This window comes from Sus scrofa, chromosome 13 (genome assembly GCF_054392235.1).
Source record: "Sus scrofa isolate SSC_HxYL_T2T_F1_AM1 chromosome 13, Sscrofa_HxYL_maternal_Yorkshire_Landrace_v2.0, whole genome shotgun sequence".
Taxonomy (NCBI): Eukaryota; Metazoa; Chordata; class Mammalia; order Artiodactyla; family Suidae; genus Sus; species Sus scrofa.
Genome location: NC_139395.1, coordinates 166037618 through 166060096, shown reverse-complemented (window position 1 = coordinate 166060096; position 22479 = coordinate 166037618). Strand labels below are relative to the sequence as shown.

The 22479-nt window shown below is 36.6% G+C and overlaps 1 protein-coding gene across 1 annotated transcript in view; it reads right to left on the bottom strand.

The window, feature by feature from the left end:
* Positions 1-22479, bottom strand: part of IFT57 (intraflagellar transport 57) — a 57943-nt gene that overhangs the window by 24123 nt on the left and 11341 nt on the right. Inside the window, exons 5-6 of the mRNA XM_084991468.1 lie at positions 19838-19906; positions 2470-2592 (exon numbers count right to left, since the gene is read on the bottom strand). Coding sequence (XP_084847594.1) covers positions 2470-2592; positions 19838-19906 — 192 coding nt within the window. The remainder of the gene's footprint in view (positions 1-2469; positions 2593-19837; positions 19907-22479) is intronic.

Here is a 22479-nt window from a genome sequence, read left to right as displayed (position 1 = left end):
AGGATAATGAGTCCGTGAGAAACTGCATATATAACCAGATTACTTTATTTCTGAGACATGAAAAACATTTCTCTATTCATTAGTCCCTTATTTTCTCAAATCAATGAATAATTTTATTTCTCTTAAGTAAGCTGAATAAAGAATTGACCCTAAAGCTGTATTTCCCTTTTGCGAGAGCTGAAATACTTAGGAGAAAGAAGAGTTTATGAATACTGGACACAAAGACCAAATGATCTGGAGAAGAATTCTGAAAAAGTAATCAAATATGACTTTAGGTCAGCATGCTTTACTGCAAAAATCTAAAATCAAAATGATATTCACATATTCTTAAAAAAAATACTAAAAAATCCCCCACAAAACTCTGACATTTTGGAATGTTGCTTGTAACACAGATTGTATAGTTAATTTAACACAGTATATCTCCATAAGATCAAGGTAATGAACAGCATGGGACTAAGAGTCCAACTTCCTTTTTTTTTTTTTTTTTTTTTCTTTTTTGGTCGCCCCATGGCATATGGAGTTCCCAGGCCAGGGTTCAGATCTGAGCTACAGCTGCAACTTATGATGCAACTGTAGCAACGCTGGATCCTTTAACCCACTGTGCTAGGCTGGGGATTGCACCTGTGTCCTGAGCTGCAGTGATGCCCCCATTCAGTTGCACCACAGCAGGAACTCTGAGAATCCAACTGTGAACTAGTTAAATCTTCTCCAAATCAGGAGAACATTGATTCTTTAAGAATCGAGGATTTTTTTTCTTTCATGTTTTGGCATATGGAAAAATCCAGGCTAGAGGTTGAATTGGAGCTGCAGTTGCAGGTCTACACCACAGCCACAGCAACACCAGATCCCAGCTGCATCTGCAACCTAAGCCGTAGCTTGTGGCAATGCTGGACCCTTAACTCATTGAGCTAGACCAGGGATTGAACCTGCATTCTCACAGAGACACCGTCAGGTCCTTAACCCACTGAGCCACAACAGGAACTCCAAGAATTTAAGATTTTGATTACTGCAATACTGGTTTGTAAACTGTACAGATTAGCAGTTACATTTATATTCTTTCTTTATTCAGTTACTTCTATTATGTGGAATCAATGACCATTCTTAAAAAAACACTCTCGTGATCCTATTCGGTTTTAAATAAGATGTTTAATTTCAAGAGTTTACTTACCCTGAAAGTAAACAAGGTAAACTTACTTCCTTTTGGGACTAAGATGTTCTTAAAAGTTCCCAATTATACAATTATTTTAACATGTCATTCTAACTAGAGTCACAATAATAATGCATTTTAATTTTATGAAGAGAATTTGTTCCAACAAAACTAAAGAATCAGAAATTACATTTTCACAAAAAATTAGTTTTGCAAATTATGACTTCCAGCAGAGATCAAATCAGTAAAGAAATTCTTATTTATAGGTACTTACATATAAGAGATATATAAGCAAAGAATTTACTCCCAATGTAGTCAAAATATCTGTATTCCAAGTACATGGTAAGCAGGCTGAGGGTCTGCCCACTTACTCTAGACACTGTTCCACAGCTGTTCACAGTCTAATAAGAACTCCGCTGTCCTTATCCTACTTTAGGACTGTCCTACGAGTCTTGGCGACCTTATACCTTCTCTAGGATACAATTCTACAGGCCCAAATCCAGATAATCTATGAATTAGCTTCCAAGGCATTGAAAACAGCAATCTTTGTAGGGCTTCTTCTACTTTGGAGGCAGATGCACAACCACATTTGCAGAGTGACAAGCTGCCCTAGAATCTTTTCCATAATTCTGGGGCTTGTCTCCAGCCTCCGAGGATGAAAATCCTTTAGCTTTTTTACTTCGATGTCTCTCGAGCCCACTTTGTAGAGAGTATCATAGTACTAATGAGAGTAGCATTGTCTAGTCACCCGTTAGCTTGTCCTGAAGTTCTTACTCATAAGTTACAGGTGAAAAGGAAGTGGGAACTTGGTTAAATGGGCCAGTTCCCCCATCCTAACCCCCAAATCTTTATTACATAGGATTTTTTGATAACTTTCTTAATATTTAACTTATAACCATGTGTACTGAATAGACTATGTAAGGCAACGTCCAGGATGTCTTCTCTTTTGCCATCTAGCAGAGTTCTAAACCATGTCCTGACTCAACTCAGTTAATATACAGTCACAGATACTCAGTTTCATCCACTATTCACCTAAACAAAATATGATGCCAGCGAAATTTATAAAAATGCATTGAGAAAATATGCCTTAATCTCAGGGAAACATTATGTATTCCAAATCATTTTAAAGATCTATCCCTTGCTTTGTGGACCATATTACATTATTTAGTTATTCAACAACAATTCATTAAATCTCTATTAAAACAAGACACTAGAAATGGAATTCCTTCTTAAATAAGTAGTTTGTACAATTAGGAATACCCTTGACCTTGAAAATGCTTTATATATATCTCTTTGAACAAAATGTGTTCTCTCTTCCATACCTTGTTGTCAGTCCTGATCGTGACTTTCAGTTGTGGTAGCACACGTTCCACTTCTAGACTCCATTCCGCAGCATCTGTTGTGGATTCTAAAATATCTTCTTGTTTGGCAGACTCGTTCATATCCTAAGAAAGGAAAGATATCACAGGATTCAGAGTTTATAAAAAGAAATGGTAAAATTTTGAGGCATTTTAGCAGCACTGCACAATTTATATCAAGCAATGTAGTGTTAAAATTATAGTGGCAGAAGAAATCCTTTTCTGTCCTCCTATCCACGGTGAAAGAAAATAATGCATTAACCTGGTAGAATAGCAAAATAAGTATATTTTTTAAAAGAAGCAAATATATGATTTAATTATTTTTACAAAGACCAATGGTTTTGAGACAGTTAACTCAATGGGAATACTGTCAAACGGACAAGCCATTTAGGTACATTAATTGGTAGCAGTAGAAGAGATATAAACACTCATGTGTTTGGTAAGAAAACAATGTCTTAGTTTGAATTCACTGGACTGAAATACAAATCCCAAATCTGAGAGACAAAAAAAAAAAAAAAAAAAAAAAAAAAAAAAAAAAAAAATCCCAGAAGCGAAGAGTACATTATTTACAAATTTTGTATTTCTAAAGTGATATTTTGTTTGGTCAAACTGTAACTTAAAATGTGATTTAATGCAGCTTAAAGATGTGATTTAATGCAGACTTACTTGAATTCAAATATGATAGTAGCTTTCTATCTTTTGCAACTTTCTATCTTTTGCACCTTTCTGCATTTGATTTCTGCTGTTGAGTAAAAAGATCAGTTCATGCCTATTTTTCAATCAGAAAAGGAAAAATTTTTTTCCATTTTCTCAACCTTCCCATTTCAGCATTAAGTATGTATGGATCTGAAAACAATGTACAAATTAAATATATAAAGATAAAGCATAATATATGGATTTTGGTAGTATTTTTCCTTTTACGCCCCCTTGAAAAATTATAAGAAAATGCAAGGAAAATATAAAAATTTATTAATATAGAAAAGAGACATGAGAGACACAGTCAAAGACAATGTATGAACCTTATATAGACTCTAATTTAAACAATCTGTAAAAAGATGTTTTTGAGACAATCAGGGAAATTTGAATGAGGAAGAGTATTAGATGACATTAAGGAATTATTAATCTTATAGGTAGGATAGTGGCATGGGCCTTAAAAATTAGAGATAAATGCTGAAATATTTACAGATGAATTGACACCGTGTCTCAAATTTACTTTAAAATACTACGGGGCAAAGAAAAAAGGAGAGAAGGGCCTTAGAGGAAACACGATTGACAAAATGTTAACTGTTAAACCAGATACTGTTGTGTAGGGTTCATTATCTCACTCTAACTCTGTATATGTTTAAAATTTCTCCTAATACAACATTTAAAAATAAACAACCCCATAGTGAAATTACATCCTCAGTGTGAATTTCCATCACTAAAGGACACTTCCTATCCAGTCTAACACTAAGTATAAAAATAACTTTTATTGGGAATTGATTTTGGGGGGAGTTTGAGGTCTTCAGGTGCTTTGAACTCACTCTCAACTCAGTTTCTAGGGCACTGGTGACATGAGAAATCCTCTCTCTCCTACCTCCAAACTCACAGCAGGTCCTGAACAGACTCAGAACCTTAAAAGGAACATACATTGCGTTTTGTTCAGAAATTCAGGGGGCTATAGAGTTCTAGCTACACAATTAGAGGATGGGTAACTGATACATGCTTTTACATTTCACAATATGTGGTCTAAATGTATTCAGTTATGTTCTATTTAAAAAAAGTATAAAAATATAAGCATTAAGTAAAATATGGAAACTCTAAGTGAAAAGTGTTCAAAATTCTTTTTTAAACATTAAAGTGCTCACCCATTTAAATATAGAAACATTGTATTATTTCGAGTACCTAATATAATGCTATGTATCTACATAGACTGAATCCAAGGTAGCACAATAGCACCATGGCTGAGGAGGGGTGGCAGTATTCCCAAAGCAGACATGTGAAGTTAAGAATATACGTGATGTCATGAGAAGAGATCATGGGTCTCTCAGTTGGAGCTTAATGCCATAGGGAAAGTTCTCAGTCATGTAACTGCATACAGACATTCATTAACAATCATACACTTGCACACTCACTGGCACATCCCCGGAGCCATCCCTGGCTCTAGGAGGCCCAATTCTGACTGGCTCATTTTCTGTCCCAAATGGGTAGACTTACAGGGATGAGGGTGGGGGTGGGAGGATGTATGCACCACCAGTGGGATGTGAGCTCCGACATCTGGGGTGCGTGTATGGTATATACATAGGCTTGCTCCTGCCAGGGTTATGAGTCTCCATGTCCCACGCCTGTAGAGCCAGGCTGAACCAAAAAGGGGCATGTCCTCTTAAGCAGCAGTTTTGTATAATTCTTAATAGAACATAGATGTTCTAGTCACTGATTTAAAAATAAGTTTGACTTATGGAACCACTGTTTGGGTGAACTGAAACCGATGCCCCTGATTAAGTCCCCAAGCCACTGTCCCCCAACCCCAACCCTTCATTCTCACTCCTCTTTCTTCCCTTCCTTATAGGAGGGTAGAGTCCAGAATCACCAGACAAAGCCAGAGTGGGTACCCATTCACATTCCCACTTTCTTCAGACCTGAACATAGGATTGTTCAAGTTGTGCAAAATATGCTTAAAAATTTTACTCAAGGAAGGCCATATTTTTCTAATTTTCACAAAGCCAAATGGGTTAGTAGTGCCCCTCTTTGAATAAGACTTAGAATCTAAGAGATAGTAGAGTGCATGAAGCTCAAACACCGCATTAAAATATCCCAGTGCATAAGCTACTATTTGTTTTTATGCTGGACCCTTTAGTAAGTTGCATTTATCCTTCTTAGCTTATTATTTGGTTCCCTTAAGCAATAATTTGCTAACTCCTACTCCCAACATCCTGAAATGATTTAATATAGCAGCTCAAAAGTTTTCACTCATTCCTAGGCCATAGTTAATATACTGGGGGAAAAAGCCTAGTTTCTGAATGAAGAAAGGGCAAAAATGAGAATATTAGGTTTGGTAGAACAGCATTAACTTATTCAAACTATAAGTCTCTTTCTGCTTCCATTTGTGCATATATATTTCATAACCTTGTTCCTCACTCAAAATTTCCTAATGCCTAATAAGTGGATACATTAACTGAAAAAGCTCTGCATACAAAGTATAAATTATTTTAACCATGGCTTGGTTACAATACTTTGAGAAAATCTTTTTTTTTTTCTCAATCATTTCTCTAATAATAAATGGTATTTTATGTGGAGCTATTAGTAAAAGGGAAATAAACTGCTGTTTCCATTTAATCAAAATTTTATATCATCATGACAAAGTCTCTCTCTGAAACAACATTAACTAAGATAAAGCATAGCTCCTGGGAAATTGTGTTTCCAGTTAATGTTGCTGAAGAAACAATTAGAAGCTCAATAAGACATAGGCTATCCCAAAGTCTCATTTATAATTAATTAATTTACCAATAAGCCATTTGTTAAGCTCCTACAACATGCAAGGTAGGAACTGTGCTTGGTGTGAAAAGATAAAAGGATTTAATCCCCGCCTGCAAAGAGTTTACAGCCTATTAGGAAGAGTCTGAGGCTAGTTAATGGGGATAATAATTGGTCCTCCATTAAAAAAAAAGAAACTGATGAGAACTGACCCTCAGACTGCCAAAGGAAGAACTGAAGATAGCAGTCCAAGCCATCCCATAATGTAACCTTGGGGCATATCACCCAAGGTCAGTTCAAAGATCAAACATGCAATGTTCTGCTCAGAATCCTGTTCCAGTATGTAATCTCCCCTTTCCCAGGTAATGTTAATGGGATAGTTAAGCATCTGAAGAAATACTATGTTCTCTCTGTGTGTATATTTATACAAATATATATAATTGGATAAGGTTAGTCTTATGATCACATGGGTATAATATGGCAAAGCCCTGTATATCAGCAAGGGAGATCATGTGAGGGTTAATAAAGCCCTTTGCAACCTCTGAGCTGTTGGACAGCCTGTGTCATGCTACAAAGCTGCCCTAGTCAACTAAGTTAAATGTGAGTACAAAACCCTTCTTAACTTTGGAGATTCTAGGTAGGCCATGGCTACCAGTAGGGGGAGTAATGTACTAACAAAGAGAGGTGGACCTATTAGTAAGTATTAATACAGAAAACTTACCAGTGGTACACAATGGAAGCCACTGAGCTGCCATCATAAGCAAAGAATTGAAAACAATATTTTCGGGGCAAAACTATTCCTAATACTTACTGCACACTCATTACTGGAAAACCCTGTATGAGAAAGAGGACTAAACTGCTTACTGGGCAGACAAATGTCGACTCTGTATGATTTCCTGATATCACCAAGAGTTATTAACTCCACTCACTTCAACTCTGCTATGTCCATGAAAACAAAAGCCGGCCACTGTAGGATTTTTTTCAATCCCAAGGGTCCAAGCCAGGTTGGGCAGTTGGCTCTGGTTAAGACATTTCTCCTCTGGGACTAAAGAAGGAGTTATGAATAGCATAAAGCAGTTTCTAAACTTGACTAATTACAGATACCCTATAGAATGTTCCTTGATCAGTGATTGACAAACCTCGCCTGGTAAAGGACACATGTATGGCTGCATGGGCAGGCCCAGGAGTGAAGCTCTGGGATAAGGCATCTATGAGAAGACATATCCTCGGGAATGGAAAACCTAAGTCAGACATTACAAAGAGATCACAAGTTCATGAGAATGCGGCCGGGAGGACCTAGATCATGAGGGCCTGGGCAGGAACTGGATTCACAGACTTCCAGGTGAAAATGGAAGATGAAGGTAGAGTTGGAAGAACCTAACATTGAATTAGTAATAAAACAAGAGCAAATGGAAATGCCTAAGTCTACCATTACCAAGCCAAACCCCCTCCCTCTTAGGAGGATCAAATACCACTGTCAGACTAGATTCTGGATACTGGTAAATGCTGACATTTACCGACTCTAATTTAAGCATTTGGTGTCTTTTATTGTAATACAATGATGAGATATTCTGTAATACAATGATGGCCTCAGGACTGAGAAATCTAGATATGACTGACCCCACACTAAATGAACTCAGATAACTATAATTTCTTGCATTTTTATGTCTGCTTCTAAACTGTTCCTCTAGTTTTTCTTGTTATCGCAATGCAGTGATCACCTGTGGCTGTCTCCCTGATTGCCTGTAGCACCTCTTCCTCCTCCTAAGTAGATGTGGGTTTAGAAACCCAATAACCAAGCTTGTTAGAATTTAGGCAAAGTAAGAATTCAGGAGAAAAAAGTGAGTGCTTGGGGAGCGAGGGTGATGAGGTTAGGATTCTTCATAGAAATTTTAAAAAATGCCAGTGTTTATATGAATGCCTTTTTTTGGGCATTCTTCCTCATCTGCTATTTTGTTCAGGACAGGATCTAATATATATGGTATTCCTTGAATTAAGCAGGGTTTCTCCTAAGGGTATATAGTGTCTTTTCTTCACCATCTATCAAGAAAGCTAGATGGAGGGATAAATAAGTTATTTCTATCAAGAATAGTATTCCCTTAAAATGCAACGATTTTAAAAAATTATATTTAAGGCAGAGTTAAACCTTTCATGTCCCTACAAGTCAATTCTTCTTCATGATTAAAGAAGCACAAATTGTGATTCAGATTCATTATATTCTTTCCAAATTAGATTTTACATGATTTAACACTATATTACTATGAAGAAAAAGGTTTAAGACCACACAAAAAGCATTTTCAGATTTGTTCTGAATAACCAAATTAAAAATCTATTAAAAGAAATAGATAGATGGTAGCCTCTGTCTCTAAATATATAAAGTTAATAAAAGTTTTTAAGTTCATTTTTAAGACTATCAAAAGAAATTGTATTCTGAGTTATAACACAAACTAAGACTTGAATTATGTTCCCACAAACCAAAAAAAGGTAAAAAGAAAGCTCCCCAAATTAACACAAAATAAATTGAATTTTCTAATAAGAAATCTGAAGTTATTTTTGAATGAGAATTTAACTTCCAATGTTATTTCTACTTAATTCATCAACACCTACCATTGCTTCTACTTTAACTACTTTAGCTACATTGTTACACTAAGTGCTAAGATAAAATCATTTGTGATTTTTATTTGCTCAAAATAAAACCAAAAAAATACCCCAGGAAGTATGTATAGAGGCATACTGTGGACATGATACTTGGTGCTGTAGAGTATGCAACATAAGTCCCTTTACGGCATGAATTTCTACAAGGTTTCTTTTCTTTGAGATTATAACTACATGGATATACCAGTGCTCAAATACATTTTGAAGAGCTCAACTCACATACCTTCTGAGAGGAACATGGAATTCCAATTAACTGTCAAGATTAAATAGCCCCAGGACTAAAGGAAAGGGGAACTAAGTTGTCTTGAGAATCACCACCATATGGTGTAAATGTTAAGTGGATGAGTCAGGAATCCCATTTCTGGTCAAATTCCACCTTCATCACTTACTAGCTGTTGGTCTCTAAATATCAGGGATCCATTTGTAAAATGGGAACAATAATACTACCATCCTCACTGGATGATGATATTTGAAAGGCTTGCACAATGCCTGGTACACAGTAAGCCCCCAATATATTTGTTGTTGTTGTTGTTGTTGTTTTTATGGCCGTACCTGCGGCCAATGGAAGTTTCCAGGCTAGGGACTGAATCAGAGCTACAGCTACCAGCCTATACCACAGCCACAGCAACACCAGATCTGAGCTGTGTCTGAGAACTACACCACAGCTCATGGCAATGCCGGATCCTTAACCCAGTGAGTGAGACCAGGGATCCAACCCCAGTCCTCATGGATTCTAGTAGGATTTGTTTTTGCTGAGCCACAATGGGAACTCCCCCAATACATTTTAGCAGTTACAATGATCATTATTACATGCCAAGCATGCCACTAGATGCTTTTACATATGGATTAAGTGCCCAGGTAATAACACCATGAATCAAAGGAGTCTTATTACCATTTTTTTCAAATGAGAAAAATGAGGTATAGAGCAGTTAGGAAATTTTCCCAATGTCACATCATTAATAAGTGTGGCAGGACTTGGGCAATGCTACCCTAGAGCACAAACTCTGAAACACCTTACCATAGGCCTATCAATTCTTTGCCATACAGGCTACAAGTATATTCCCCAAGTTTATTACTTGTCTTTTTAACTTTATGGCATTCCCCATTCCTCCATATATAAAGTTTTAATTTTTATGCATTCAGCTTTATCAGCATTCTTCAACGGTTTTTAGTTTTCCTGTCATGTATTATCATGCCTATTCAAGTCATGAATATAACATTTGCCACCCATATTTTTGTTTTTATGCCTCATCATTAAATTTTTTTTTTTTTTTGTCTTTTTAGGGCCGCACTCCTGGCATATGGAAGTTCCCAGGCTAGGGGTCTAATCGGAGCTATTGCTGCTGGCCTACACCACAGCCACAGCAACGCCAGATCCAAGCCACATCTGTGACCTACACCATAGCTCACAGCAAATGGATCAAACCTGCTACCTCATGGTTCCTAGTCGGATTCGTTTCTGCTGAGCCACGATGGGAACTCCTGCCTCATCATTTTTAAATGTGCTGATGCATGTGGAATTTATTTCTGTGTAAGATATGAGGGAGGAGTCCATTTTTTTTCTCCAAATGGGTAGATAGCCTGTTATCCCATCACCATTTTGTTGAATAGTTCAGATTCCTGATTGATTTGCATTGCTTCATATACTAATATAACTATATATTTGGATTCTTTTATGAACTCTGCACTACTTCATGAATTTATTTTTGTTAGTATCATAATTTTTTTCAGACTTAAAAAAATTACACAACTAGCACAAAGAATTCACATATATACCTGTCATCCAGATTCCTAAACGGTTTTTAGCATCTTACATGACCTCAGGGCAATTATGCCTAAAGGGATATAATGTTTATATCTGAGTGCTGAGATCTGAAGACACTTTCAATTTTTTTCATTGTCCTTTTTTGTGATTCAACTAAAAAACCACAAAGGAGGAGTTCCTGCTGTAGTACAGCAGAAATGAATTCAACTAGTGTCTATGAGGACACAGGTTTGATCCCCTGCCTCACTCAGTGGTTTGGGGATCTGGCGTTGCTGTGAGCTGTGGTGTAGGTCACAGACATGGCTTGGATCCCATGTCACTGTGGTGTAGAATGCAGCTGCAGCTCCGATTCGACTGCTAGCCTGGGAACTTTCATATGTCGTGGATGTGGCTCTAAAAAGCAAAAAAACAAAAACAAAAACAAATGAAAAACCCACAAAGGTATTCACTTTATTCTTTTTAAAAGAATAAAGGGGAGTTCCCGTAGTGGCTTAGTGGTTAACAAATCCAACTAGGAACCATGAGGGATCCAGTGTTGCCATGAGCTGTGGTGTAGGTCACAGATGCGGCTTGGATCCTGTGTTGCTGTGGCTGTGGTGTAGGCCGGCAGCTACAGCTCTGATTAGACCCCTAGCCTGGGAACCTCCATATGCTGCGGGTGTGGCCCTGGAAAAGACAAAAAAGACACACACACACACAAAGAATAAAGTAATAAAGTTTTTTTTTTAATAAAAACAAGTAAAAATGTAAGTTTGATTAACTTCCAAAACTAGCTGATATAGGTGGTAAATGCTTTAGGCATTTGGATAAGAGAGAAGTACATTTTAATGGTGATGGTGAGATTTAAGTTTAACTTTACAAGGATGTCTGGGATGGAAACAGGCAGAAGAGGCAAGCCAAGTGTTTATATAGCCAAGAAAGCATCATAAGCCAAAATACTGAAATAGGAATGAACATGGCTTGTGAAGATCACATGAGAAGAGAGACCAGGGGCTTAAAACAGAGAACATTGGGAAGCAAAAACAATTCAATATACTGTGTAAGACTTAGAAGCTATGCCGAGGAATGTGAATTTTGTCCTCTAAGTCAGAGAACAGGCAAAGAAAAGTTATAAACAAGGTAAAGAGACTTTACAAAACAAATCTTTATTTAGTGCCTACTATATAGCAGGTATTGTTCTACTCCAGGGACAATGAATAAAATGCTAAGAATCCTCATAAGAAAATATTCTAGTTATGTTTTATGAAGGTTTATGGGTTATAAATTTGTGGGTTGTAGGATTAAATGGGGCTGGAGTAACACAGGGAGGTTACCACTAAAAAAGCAGAATTTGAGCTAAACCTTGAACACTGAAGAGTCAGGTAGAGAGACAATAGGAAGGTACTTTAGGTAACAGACAAAGGAAAAGAAGATGGGCTGGGATGAGAGCAGATATACTCATGATGTGTTTGAAACCTATGAGAGGACCCATTCACCTGGAAAAAAGTTATCCCAGCAGAAGAAAATAAAGTTGGGTATGTGGACAGCTGTCAAATCGTTAATGGTTTTGAAAGCCGGACCCAAAATTTATTGTTTATAATCTGTCTAAATGGACCTGTAGGTAATGAAAAGCCACCAAAAGTTACTGAACTCAGAATGATTTGACAAAAACCATGTTTTGGTAAGATGAAAAATATTTTGGAAAAGGGCTGGAGTAGGGGAGATGAATATGAGAGAAATTTCAAAGGCAGCATTCACAGGTCTTGGTAACTAACTAGATGTTCTGTATGAAAATGAATCATTAGTCAACTATTCAAAGCACTAACACTCCTAGGGGTGGATGGGTGGAGGTGGGTGTATTTAAAGAATGTAGGTTTATAGAGGACTGAAAAAAGCACACATTCTGGGTACTCATGTAATACACTGAATTACATAATAAATACCTGCTATTTGTGTTGATTTAGGAAACGCCACCTATCCATTTATAAAATGATAGCTCTCAAATGATTCCTGGAAAAAAAAATCACTGTATTACTTTTTGTTAAATTTTCCTTAATTATTTTTGTAGGGGAGACCCTATGTGACAGCACACTGAGTCCAGTGGGCCTTCAATAATAATCCATGTGACAGATTATGAAAATAAAGCCATGCTATCATCAGAGCTTCCTAATTTACATTAAAATGCAACCTTCTTGATAAGTTACATGCTATGTAAGTTTCTTACTCAAAACTACTCATGGCAGTCTAGCAATTTATTTGTATTGAGAGATTGGGGCGTTTTCTATTCTCCTACAGTACCTAAGAATGTTTGTAGCTAATTCCAATCTCCAAGGGTGGATAATGGTACAAATGAGAAATATATCAAATGTATATTCTATGCCAGCTCCTGGCTAGGTGTGGCCCTCAAGTTCTATTAATCGTAAAACAATCCTGGGTTGAACTGCGTCCCCATTTAATGGGCCAGAAAGCTGCATTACAGAGAGGATAAATCAGTATGACCAGGTGGCTAGTGACGTGTGGTCACGATTTTAACTAAGCCTGCTGTTCTACTGTAGCTTCGACCTGGAAGGTATGGACTCAGGTCTGGAGGGGACCTTGAAAAGTCCTTGCTTCCTACTTCTTCCTAGGCTCACAATAAAACCAGGATGGAAATAAGGATCTTTCTTTCCTATTTCATGTGTGGATTCAAAAGCTACACTACAGATCAAGTAAAACTCTCTTTTGCACCCAGAAAGAACGGCTGTTTGAGCCTCCTCTGAGCAGTGAGGAGTACAGCTTTTTTTCTCTAACCTACATTTCCTATTCACCTCCAGATGTAAAACTGATGGGGTGGTACAGGTTAGTTACCAGAGAAATAAAAGCATTCACTCAGCCATAATGCATTCCATCACACTCAAACATGTGCGTTTTAATTGTTTCTCCTGTGAAATACCGACTACAGACTTTTGATAGTCACAGCAGAGAGAGGAGAACTCACACCCAAAGTGTTTTAGGAAAGGGGAAGAAAAAACATTTTCTTTGAGCAAGAATCAGAAACAATGGTAACGAGCAGGAATCAGAAACAGTGGTAACCTATGGGGCAAGTTAAGTTGTAGACCAGTATTTTTTTCCTGGATTACTCTGAAAGGACATTTTGTTGAAAAGTAAAGTGTAAATCATATGTAAAATGGAGAAAATGTGAAGATTTAAGATATTAACCAAAGTAGATCTATCTTCTTTCCTTTTTTGATTACAATACTGCAGACCTGCCACCATGACACCCTAAACTAAAACTGAAATGATTTTTATTCTAAGCCCAGAGTTTTACTTCCTTACAGCTTTTGCTTTTTAAGCTAAAAATTCTCTCATTCTTGGTACAATGAATTTTTTGCTAAGTAATTAAAAACCAATTGTGTTTAAACCTTTTGAGATAGTTGGTTTTATGCTGTATAACTCGGAATTTGGATTCTAAACCCTCAAATTTAGCATCTCAAGGAAGAATGGTATCTATGGCATGTTTGAAAAAATGTTTTGAAATGAAGTGATGGGCATTTAAAAATAGAATTCAGAGAGCGCACAGCTTCCCTCCCATCTTTTTTTCGCTGGGGGAGAAGAATGACACATCTGCATTATGCTGCCAGAACACTACTGCTGTGATTCTATTGAGTTTCAGAATGGAGGGGAGCTACAAAGACCACTCATAATTACAGCATAGTTACCGTGAAAATGCAGGCAGTTTCCAATCGGCATACTCAAGTTTGAACTAGAAATTACCAGAACACTTGCCCAATACCTTGCCATCAGAGCCTTCCTTCCCTGCTCCCACTCCTCGAGTCTCCCAATGTTCTACTGCACCCCTAGCTATCACAGGCTCTGTCCAACTGTCAGAGCTTTAATACAGCAGTGGGGCCTTCCCCTGTGACCAGGGTGGCTTTCCCTCAATTTTAGATTTCAAGAACATTCAGAAATCAGAGGGACTGAGAAAATGTAGAAATTTGTGGGCTAGCCTTGAAGACTAATATCCATCCACATTTTTTTTTCTTTCTAAGAAAAAACTCAAAATTCAAATAACTAACCTGCAAATCAAACTCTGGAAAATAAAGCCATCCCTCACTAATTGCAGGAGCAATTTTCTTGCAAAGTACAGGCATAACTCAGAGATATTGTGGCTTTGGTGCCAGATAACCTCAATAAAGTGACTACCACAGTAAAGTGTGAGTCAAACAAATTTTTTGGCTTCCCTGTGCATATAAAAGATATATTTACAATATACTGTAGTCAGTTAAGTGTGCAATAGCATTAGGTCTAAAAAATAATGTATATAATTTAGTTAAAAATATTTTGTTGCTAAAAAATGCTAACCACTATCTCAGCCTTCAGCAAGTCATAGTAGTAATAGCAAAGATCACTGGTCACAAAGTGTCAGAAGAAATATAATAATAATGAAAAAGTTTGAAACATTTCAAGAATTACCAAAATAGGACACAGATGAAGTGAGCAAAAACTATTGGAAAAATGGCCCCAATAGACTTGCTCGATAAAGGGTTGCCATAAACCTTCCATTTGTTTAAAAAACAAACAAACAAACCCCCCACCCCCCACGATGTCTGCAAAGTGCAATAAAGCAAAGTGCAACAAAATGACATCTGCCTGTATTGTTGGTAAAATCATAGCGGGGTAGGAGAATTAGAGGAGGAAGTCATGCTAAAAATGGCTTTGAAATAAATTTTTTAAACCTCTAAATAAATAAATATTTTGAAAAACATCTGCTTCCAAACAACCCAATATCGTCATTGTAACATTCACCATCAATAGGAGCCAACATTTTCTTCTTAGAACAGGATGAAATACTGCTGCTGTGTCCTGATTTGATCAGGCAGGCATTTCCAAGTCTAGTCAATAGGCACACAGTATCTCTTTAAATAGTCTTCAACTTAGCAGTTACAGGCTTCAATATGTTGTGGTAGTCAGGGAACTGGACCTCTATGTCTTCCTTCCAGGAAGGACTTGCGCTCAGTGTCAGGGAAGGCGGCCAGCAGGCAGCTTCCTGCTGTCAGCTCCCTTGGGCTTTGTCCCACCTGCAGAGCCACCTCACCTGGGGTGCACCCTTCCCAGGGCAGCCTGCCTCCAGTGACTGGGCCCAGGAGGCAACACTTCTCCACAGCTCCTCATCAGGTTGGCCAAGGCTTTGTCAAGGCCTGAAATGCTGCTTGACCTCTACCTTAGCTCAGTCCTGCCTCCTTAACCCATCCTTTCACCATAAACACCTTGTACCCCAAACTCTGTCTCAATGTCCACTTCTAGAGAACACAACTCGCAACATAGGTCGTTTTCATTTACCTTTTCTTTTGCTCCATTTACCACAAATCTCAGAAAAATGCTTGTGTAGATCCAGCTTCTTGAATTATTATGATACTTACGAGCATACTCTTCAGGGTCTAGACTTTGCTTTATTTAATGAAAAGAAATACTACATAGAAGAGGACCCAATGATTTATTTGCTAAGAGGTCCTTTTCTATATGAAGATTAAACTAGACTTTCTTATAAAATTATAAATATAAAATAGCATTCATTCATGCATGTATTCTTTCAATATTATTCAATATTGAGCACTTCCTACACAACAGGCACAGGTGAAAAAGCTGTTTAAAAAGCTTCTGCTCTAGAGGAATTTGCATTCTACTGGTTGAGATAGAAAATCAACAAATGAGATGAAGACAATGCCAGGTTCTATGAAGAACAATAGAGCAGGCGGAAGGGATAGAGAATGAGAAGCATCCATGGTTTTAAAACCACAGGTAGAGAGGGATGGCTGTAAGGCACACATCGCTGGGCTGGCACAGTCACATACACATTTCGTACATCAATTTCCTAGATAGTATCCATCATTCTTGTTCTGGAGAAGAATTCATAACATCAACTTTTCTAAAATACTATTTCTTCTGCATTGTGAGCCTACCTGCTGCATGAAACATAAAATCTTAAATCTGTGTTACTAACCTATACAGCCATTCTGTCTTAGGAAAAGAGCAGCCTGGGCCATCACAAGCTACAGTCAGATACAGCTGTCTCAGGCAGATGGCTTTGGTGGGCAACATCATAAACTTGCCAGATTTTTTAAAATATGAAAGGGCTTTCTGCCTCATTAGTACTTCATGGTTGACCATCTACAAACACCTGGTGTTCAAACTTCTTTCACTTGTGAAAATGCAACCATATATAGTCTTAGCTCAAAAAGGTGTATATTATATAATCTTTCTCTAAAGGCTCTAATATCTAGAAATGTATAAAGCCACAGGCAGGGGGAAAAAACTCATCTTTATACAGCTTAATTAAAAAGAAAATTTGAGATCATGACCAATAGGGACTTAGAGTAGCAGCAGAGGCAAATTACTTTGCTCCTTCTGAATACTCAAGCTACTCTGTCCAGTGGGGATCTCAGGTGGCCTTTACAGGCCTCTATTTACACCATCAATATAATAATTAATAACACAAATAATAAAAGCCCTAAATATAAGGCCAGATACTATAAAACTCCTAGAGGAAAACAGAGGCAGAATGCTCTTTGACATAAACCACAGCAACATCTTATTTGATCCACCTCCTAGAATAATGACAATAAAGACACAAATAAACCAATGGGACCCACTTAACGCAAAAGCTTTTGCACAGCAAAGGAAACCATTAAAAAAAGGAAAAGACAACCCACAGAATGGGAGAAAATCTTTTCAAACAATGCAACTGACAAGGGCCTAATCTCAAAAATATACAAACAACTCATACAACTCAACAACAACAACAACAAAACAATCCAGTTGAAAAATGGGCAGGAGACCTAAACAGACAGTTCTCCAAAGAGGACATATGGATGGCCAACAGGCATGAAAAAATGCTCAACATCACTAATTATTGGAAAAATGCAAATCAAAACTACAATAAGGTACCACCTCTCAACATTCAGAATGGCCATCATTAACAAATCAACAAATAACAAATGCTGGAGAGGGTGTGGAGAAAAGGGTACCCTCCTTCATGTAGGTGGGAATCAATTGGTACAACCACAATGGAAAACAGTATTGAGGTACCTCTGAAAATTAAATATAGAACTACCATACGATCCAGCAATCCCACTCCTGGGCATATATCTGGACAAAACTTTTATTGAAAAAGATACATGCACCCCTATGTTCATTGCAGTGCTATTCACAACAGCCAAGACATGGAAACAACCTAAATGTCCATCAACAAATGGATTAAGATGATGTGGTACACGTATACAGTGGAATATTACTCAGCCATAAAAAGATAGAGATCTCGTACTAAGTGAAGTAAGCCAGAAAGAAAAAGACAAATATCATATGATATCACTTATTTGTATAATCTAAACTATGGCACAGATGACCCTATCTACAAAATAGAAACAGATCACAGCTAAGGAAAGCAGACTTGTGGTTCCCAGGAGGGGAGGAAGGAGGGAGTGGGCTGGATGGGCAGTTTGGTGTTTTGGGATACAAACTGTTATATCTGGAATGGAAGGGCAATGGGGTCCTACTGTACAGCACAGGGAATTGTATGTGATTTGGTCTCTTTGCTGCACAACAGAAATTGAGGCAGCATTGTAAATCAACTATACTTTAACAAAAAAAAAAAACTATTACTGTAATCTAAAAAAACAACAGCTTCTTTCTAAGAATAACTGTGTATGCATCTCTATTTTTGTTTTTTCTTCATATTTTAGAACTTTGTCATCACATCGTCAACACATACAGGAATACCAAGCACCACAGTGTTCTTGTTAAAGGTAGGAATCAAATCATACCTACCCCGTTGAACCCATTTTATAAGGTAAAGGGGTAAAAGCAATAGATGAGAGTTTGGAGGAACTGAGTTCAAATTAAGCCACTGTAATTTATTAGCTTTTTAAAAGATTGAACGGTCCCAACGTTATACATTTCAGTTTTTGTATCTATAAAATAGAGATAACATCCACTCGAATACCTTATAAGGTCAGTAAAGGATGTGTTTTCATGTATTTTGAAAACCACAAAGTGATCTCCAAATGTATTACAATTAAAATTTATTTGGATTTAAATGTTAACCTATTATTCTGAAATAATTTTCAATTGAACAACAAAAATACATTCATTCAAGAAGCATTAATTCGGTTATCTTCTGTGTTATACCATGGAGAATATAAAAAAAAAGGTAGTTATCTCTGTTAGCAAGGAGCTTATACAAGTCAGATTTGAAAGAAGGAATGGGAAGGGAAGGTATGATTTTGGTTCTTGCCAACACTTACTGAGCATTTTGTATGTGCCAGATATTATAAATGCTTTATATGTAGAACTTCTTTTAATCTTTAAAAACCCTATAAAAAGGTTTTTTTAAAGGTAATATTTTTATCCTCATTTTATATATGAGGAAGATGAGGCACAAGAAATTTGAAAACCTGCCTAGTAAGTGTTAAAAAGTGTTAAGTCAATACATACACTCAGGCAAGTTAACCACAATGTTATAGTACATCTCGAGTTGGGCGGAAGACACACACATATCATCAATAATAGTTATTAATTCTGACTAATACTTAGGCAGTGAATGTAAGTAAAAAGACCAGTTTCAAGTAGGGTGGCCAAGGAAGCCTTCATATGAACACAAAACTAGATCCAAACTTGTTTGTAAAATTTAGACAAGAAAAATTAAATAAAGGACAAACAAGATTAAGTTCCATAGATACTTGATAAGTATTACCATATTGAAATATAGCATATATATAAGACAATACAAAAGTCTCACATACTTTTTTATATATATATATATATATATATATATATATATATTTATTTATTTATTTATTTTCCCACTGTACAGCAAGGGGGTCAGGTTATCCTTACATGTATACATTACAATTACATTTTTTCCCCCACCCTTTCTTAGTCTCACATACTTTTAAAAGATCTCATTGAGTGGGTTCTCTTTTAAAGACTAGATTTACTTCCTAATTAAGACAGAGCAAATTGTAAATCAACTGTAATAAAAAAATCTTTAAAAAAGAGCAAAAATTGACTTAAAGCAATGTCTGACTTCCTACCCAATATACCATTCTTAACATAATCCATTTTATTTCAAAAATTATCATTTAGGTATTTTCCTATACTCAAGACTATTTAATACTGGCCATTATAATGGAAAATAACTTAAAGTTGAATTATATATGTCTTTCCATAATTAAAAATGACATAAGGCAAATCAATGATTTCCAGTTTATATGAGAAGCACTGTGTTGATTTTCCATGATATGTAAAAGAGGCTACCCTACTTGCTCCTCTGAATTTTATATTTGCTATAATTACAATGTTTTATAGATAGAAAAGCAGTTTTGGAGCTACTTTTCAAATGACACACAAAAAAAATGGCCAATAGTAGTTTCTATTTGTTTCAGTTTCCAGCAGGACACATGTACTGACCGTTTGCTGGTCCTCAGTGTATCCCATGTAACTTACCAAGCGATAGGTCTGAGCCTTCAAAACATTGAGATCAATAAAGTTTTCTTCATTGTCTGTTTCCTCTTCCTTAGGAAAATAAAAGAGTTGAAAAGTTAATAATTATAGAAGTTGCAATTTAAAAAATGTATTTCCAGATTTCACATACTTAACATGCCAAGATTAAAAGAAAGACTAAGGCAGGAAAGGGTATTTAAGAGTCTAGTAGTGTTCATAAAGTAGGGCATAATGTTACTAGCAGCTTAGCTGTTTTTTGAGGTTTTGATGATATCCTTTAAAAATAGCATCTTTTTCTTATAGTCACTAAAGAAAAGAAAAAAAGAGAAAGAAGGATGACGTTGCTGTAAAACTAGGGATATGTAAACCTAAGAACAGAATAAGAAACAGCCCCTAGTGACATATGTGAAACAGAAATACTGGAAGGAGTTAATGAATATTTTGAGTAACATAACTAAAATGAAGAAAAATGAGAGGTTAACAGATACAGAGTATTCTCACCTGCTCCAGAGACCAATCACATTAATACATATTTTTGCTGTCTCATCTCTTATATGCTCAAGTCTAAAGATATTAAATATTAAATCTAACAACATAAAAAATATATTTGTAAGGTATTAACTTTGTATCTTAGATATTAACTATCTAAAAGAATAGTTCAGGTAGATTCCAAGCTGGTTCTGATTCCTAGCCCAAAGATATGGGGGATGGGGTCAGAGGTGACCCTTTGAGAAGCAATCCTCTCCCCAATATACAATAAATATGGAGTCTGAGCAGGTTCTATAAGCTCATAGGACAAAACGTTAGCTCCACTTTCTCTTCAACTGTCTTTTTGGTAACAAGTGATACAGTAGGTGAAACAAATTTAACAAGAATATCTAAACGTAGGACATGGTGACAGAACCAATGGAGCTTGGCCCTCAAGAAAAACAAAACAAAACAAAGAACCAGATAGGTGTTGTTTGGTGGCCACTTTCACATGTAGAGTTGTACAAAAGCTGCCGTGGTAGATTTCAAAGATAATCCTTATCTTTAAGCACTCAGAAATATGTAAGACAGTGGTTCTAGAAATGTAGTTCTTAGACTAGCATCAGCAGCAGCATCACCTGCCAGCTAGTGAGAATACAAACTCTAAGGCTCCATCACAGATCTACTCAGAAACTCTGAGAGTAAAGGGCCACTAAGGTAGGATGGGAGAACCATGCTAATCTTTGGGGAACCAGAAAGATTTTAGTAAAATATGAAACAATACAAAGGCAGATTCCATACACTCAAGTGACGTTTACTTTTTTAGGGATGGGGGCAGTGGGGCATAGAGGTGTAGACAAAACTGGTCTGTTTACATCTCAAATCTTAAGCATATAGGCAGATGTACACCTTTGAGAAACAGCTCAGTCTATCCTGTGTTTGCACTAATGATGGGCTACTTAACCAGAGCAAAGGACTGCAATGCTAATGACTCTGCCCATGGGAGAAGAAACAAGTTTATAATGCTTTTACAATAATCTAATCAGTACTGTTTACATAGCAGATCAATAAAGACTTGTTGAATTGTGGTGGACTGAACACGAACAGGCAAAAAGCTTTAATAGTAGGTAATAGAAAAAGGATTTAAGTTACTAAATATTAAGAAAGTATTCAAAGAGAGTTTGAATATAAACAGGCTAAAAAAACAGTTTTAAAATAAATTAAGAGGATTTTAATCTCAGTAATTTAGAAGGCACTCAACATTTCCTGTCATTTCTTTGCCTAATATGTATCTTCTTAATTCTCTTACTGCCAGTTGTTAAGGGTATGATTATACGCTATGACAACATTCTGGGAGAATATTCTGTGCCATGACCCCAATCCTCCCTTCCTTTCTCTCTCCCCCTTTTTCTTTCTTTGCAGTTATCAACATGTCCTATCTTGATCTGGCCAGTCTAAAATTCAGTTTTAGAATTTGAAGGTTTTGAGTTTCTAGGTGATTACAGAAGAACTTTGTCAAAAATGACCTTTACCTTCCTTGAGCTACCCCACAAACCCTGGCAACAAAATGAAATAATATCCCACCACTCTCATCCAAAGGCTTTTTGGCACTGATTCAGCTCATCTTAGCAAGAGCAATGGGAGAGATAAGAGGGCTCCTTGGAGTAATATGACAATAAGGAAGAAAGAAAAGAAGAAATTCAAGAGACATGATGTAAGGGAACAGCCTCAGAGGCAACCCTTTGAGGAAAGCCTGCGGCTTGGTCTTGTGACATAGAAGGTCTTTACCTCACGGCTGGCATGACATGTATGAAGAGGCTCCTTTCAAATTTGTTTCTCTAATTTATACAAACAATAATGCTGCTTTGAACCTTAAATGGATCTCAGAAAAATAGCCATAATTTCTAAAAGTTAAAAGCAATGTGTTGATAAGATTTTTGGTCAAATATTTAATGAACATCTATTATGCACCACATACTTCAAAATAAACTGGACATACAAAAAAAGTACAAAATTGGTTTCTGCTCTCATAGAGTTTTCTTTTTTCATTTTTTTCCCTGACTGGCAGTTGTAAGTTACAGGTCTTTGAAGCTAAATGTTGAGGCACTAGGACCAGGTATCTGTAGATAAACTATTAACTAGTAACTAATATAAACTAAGAAGATGAGGAAAATACC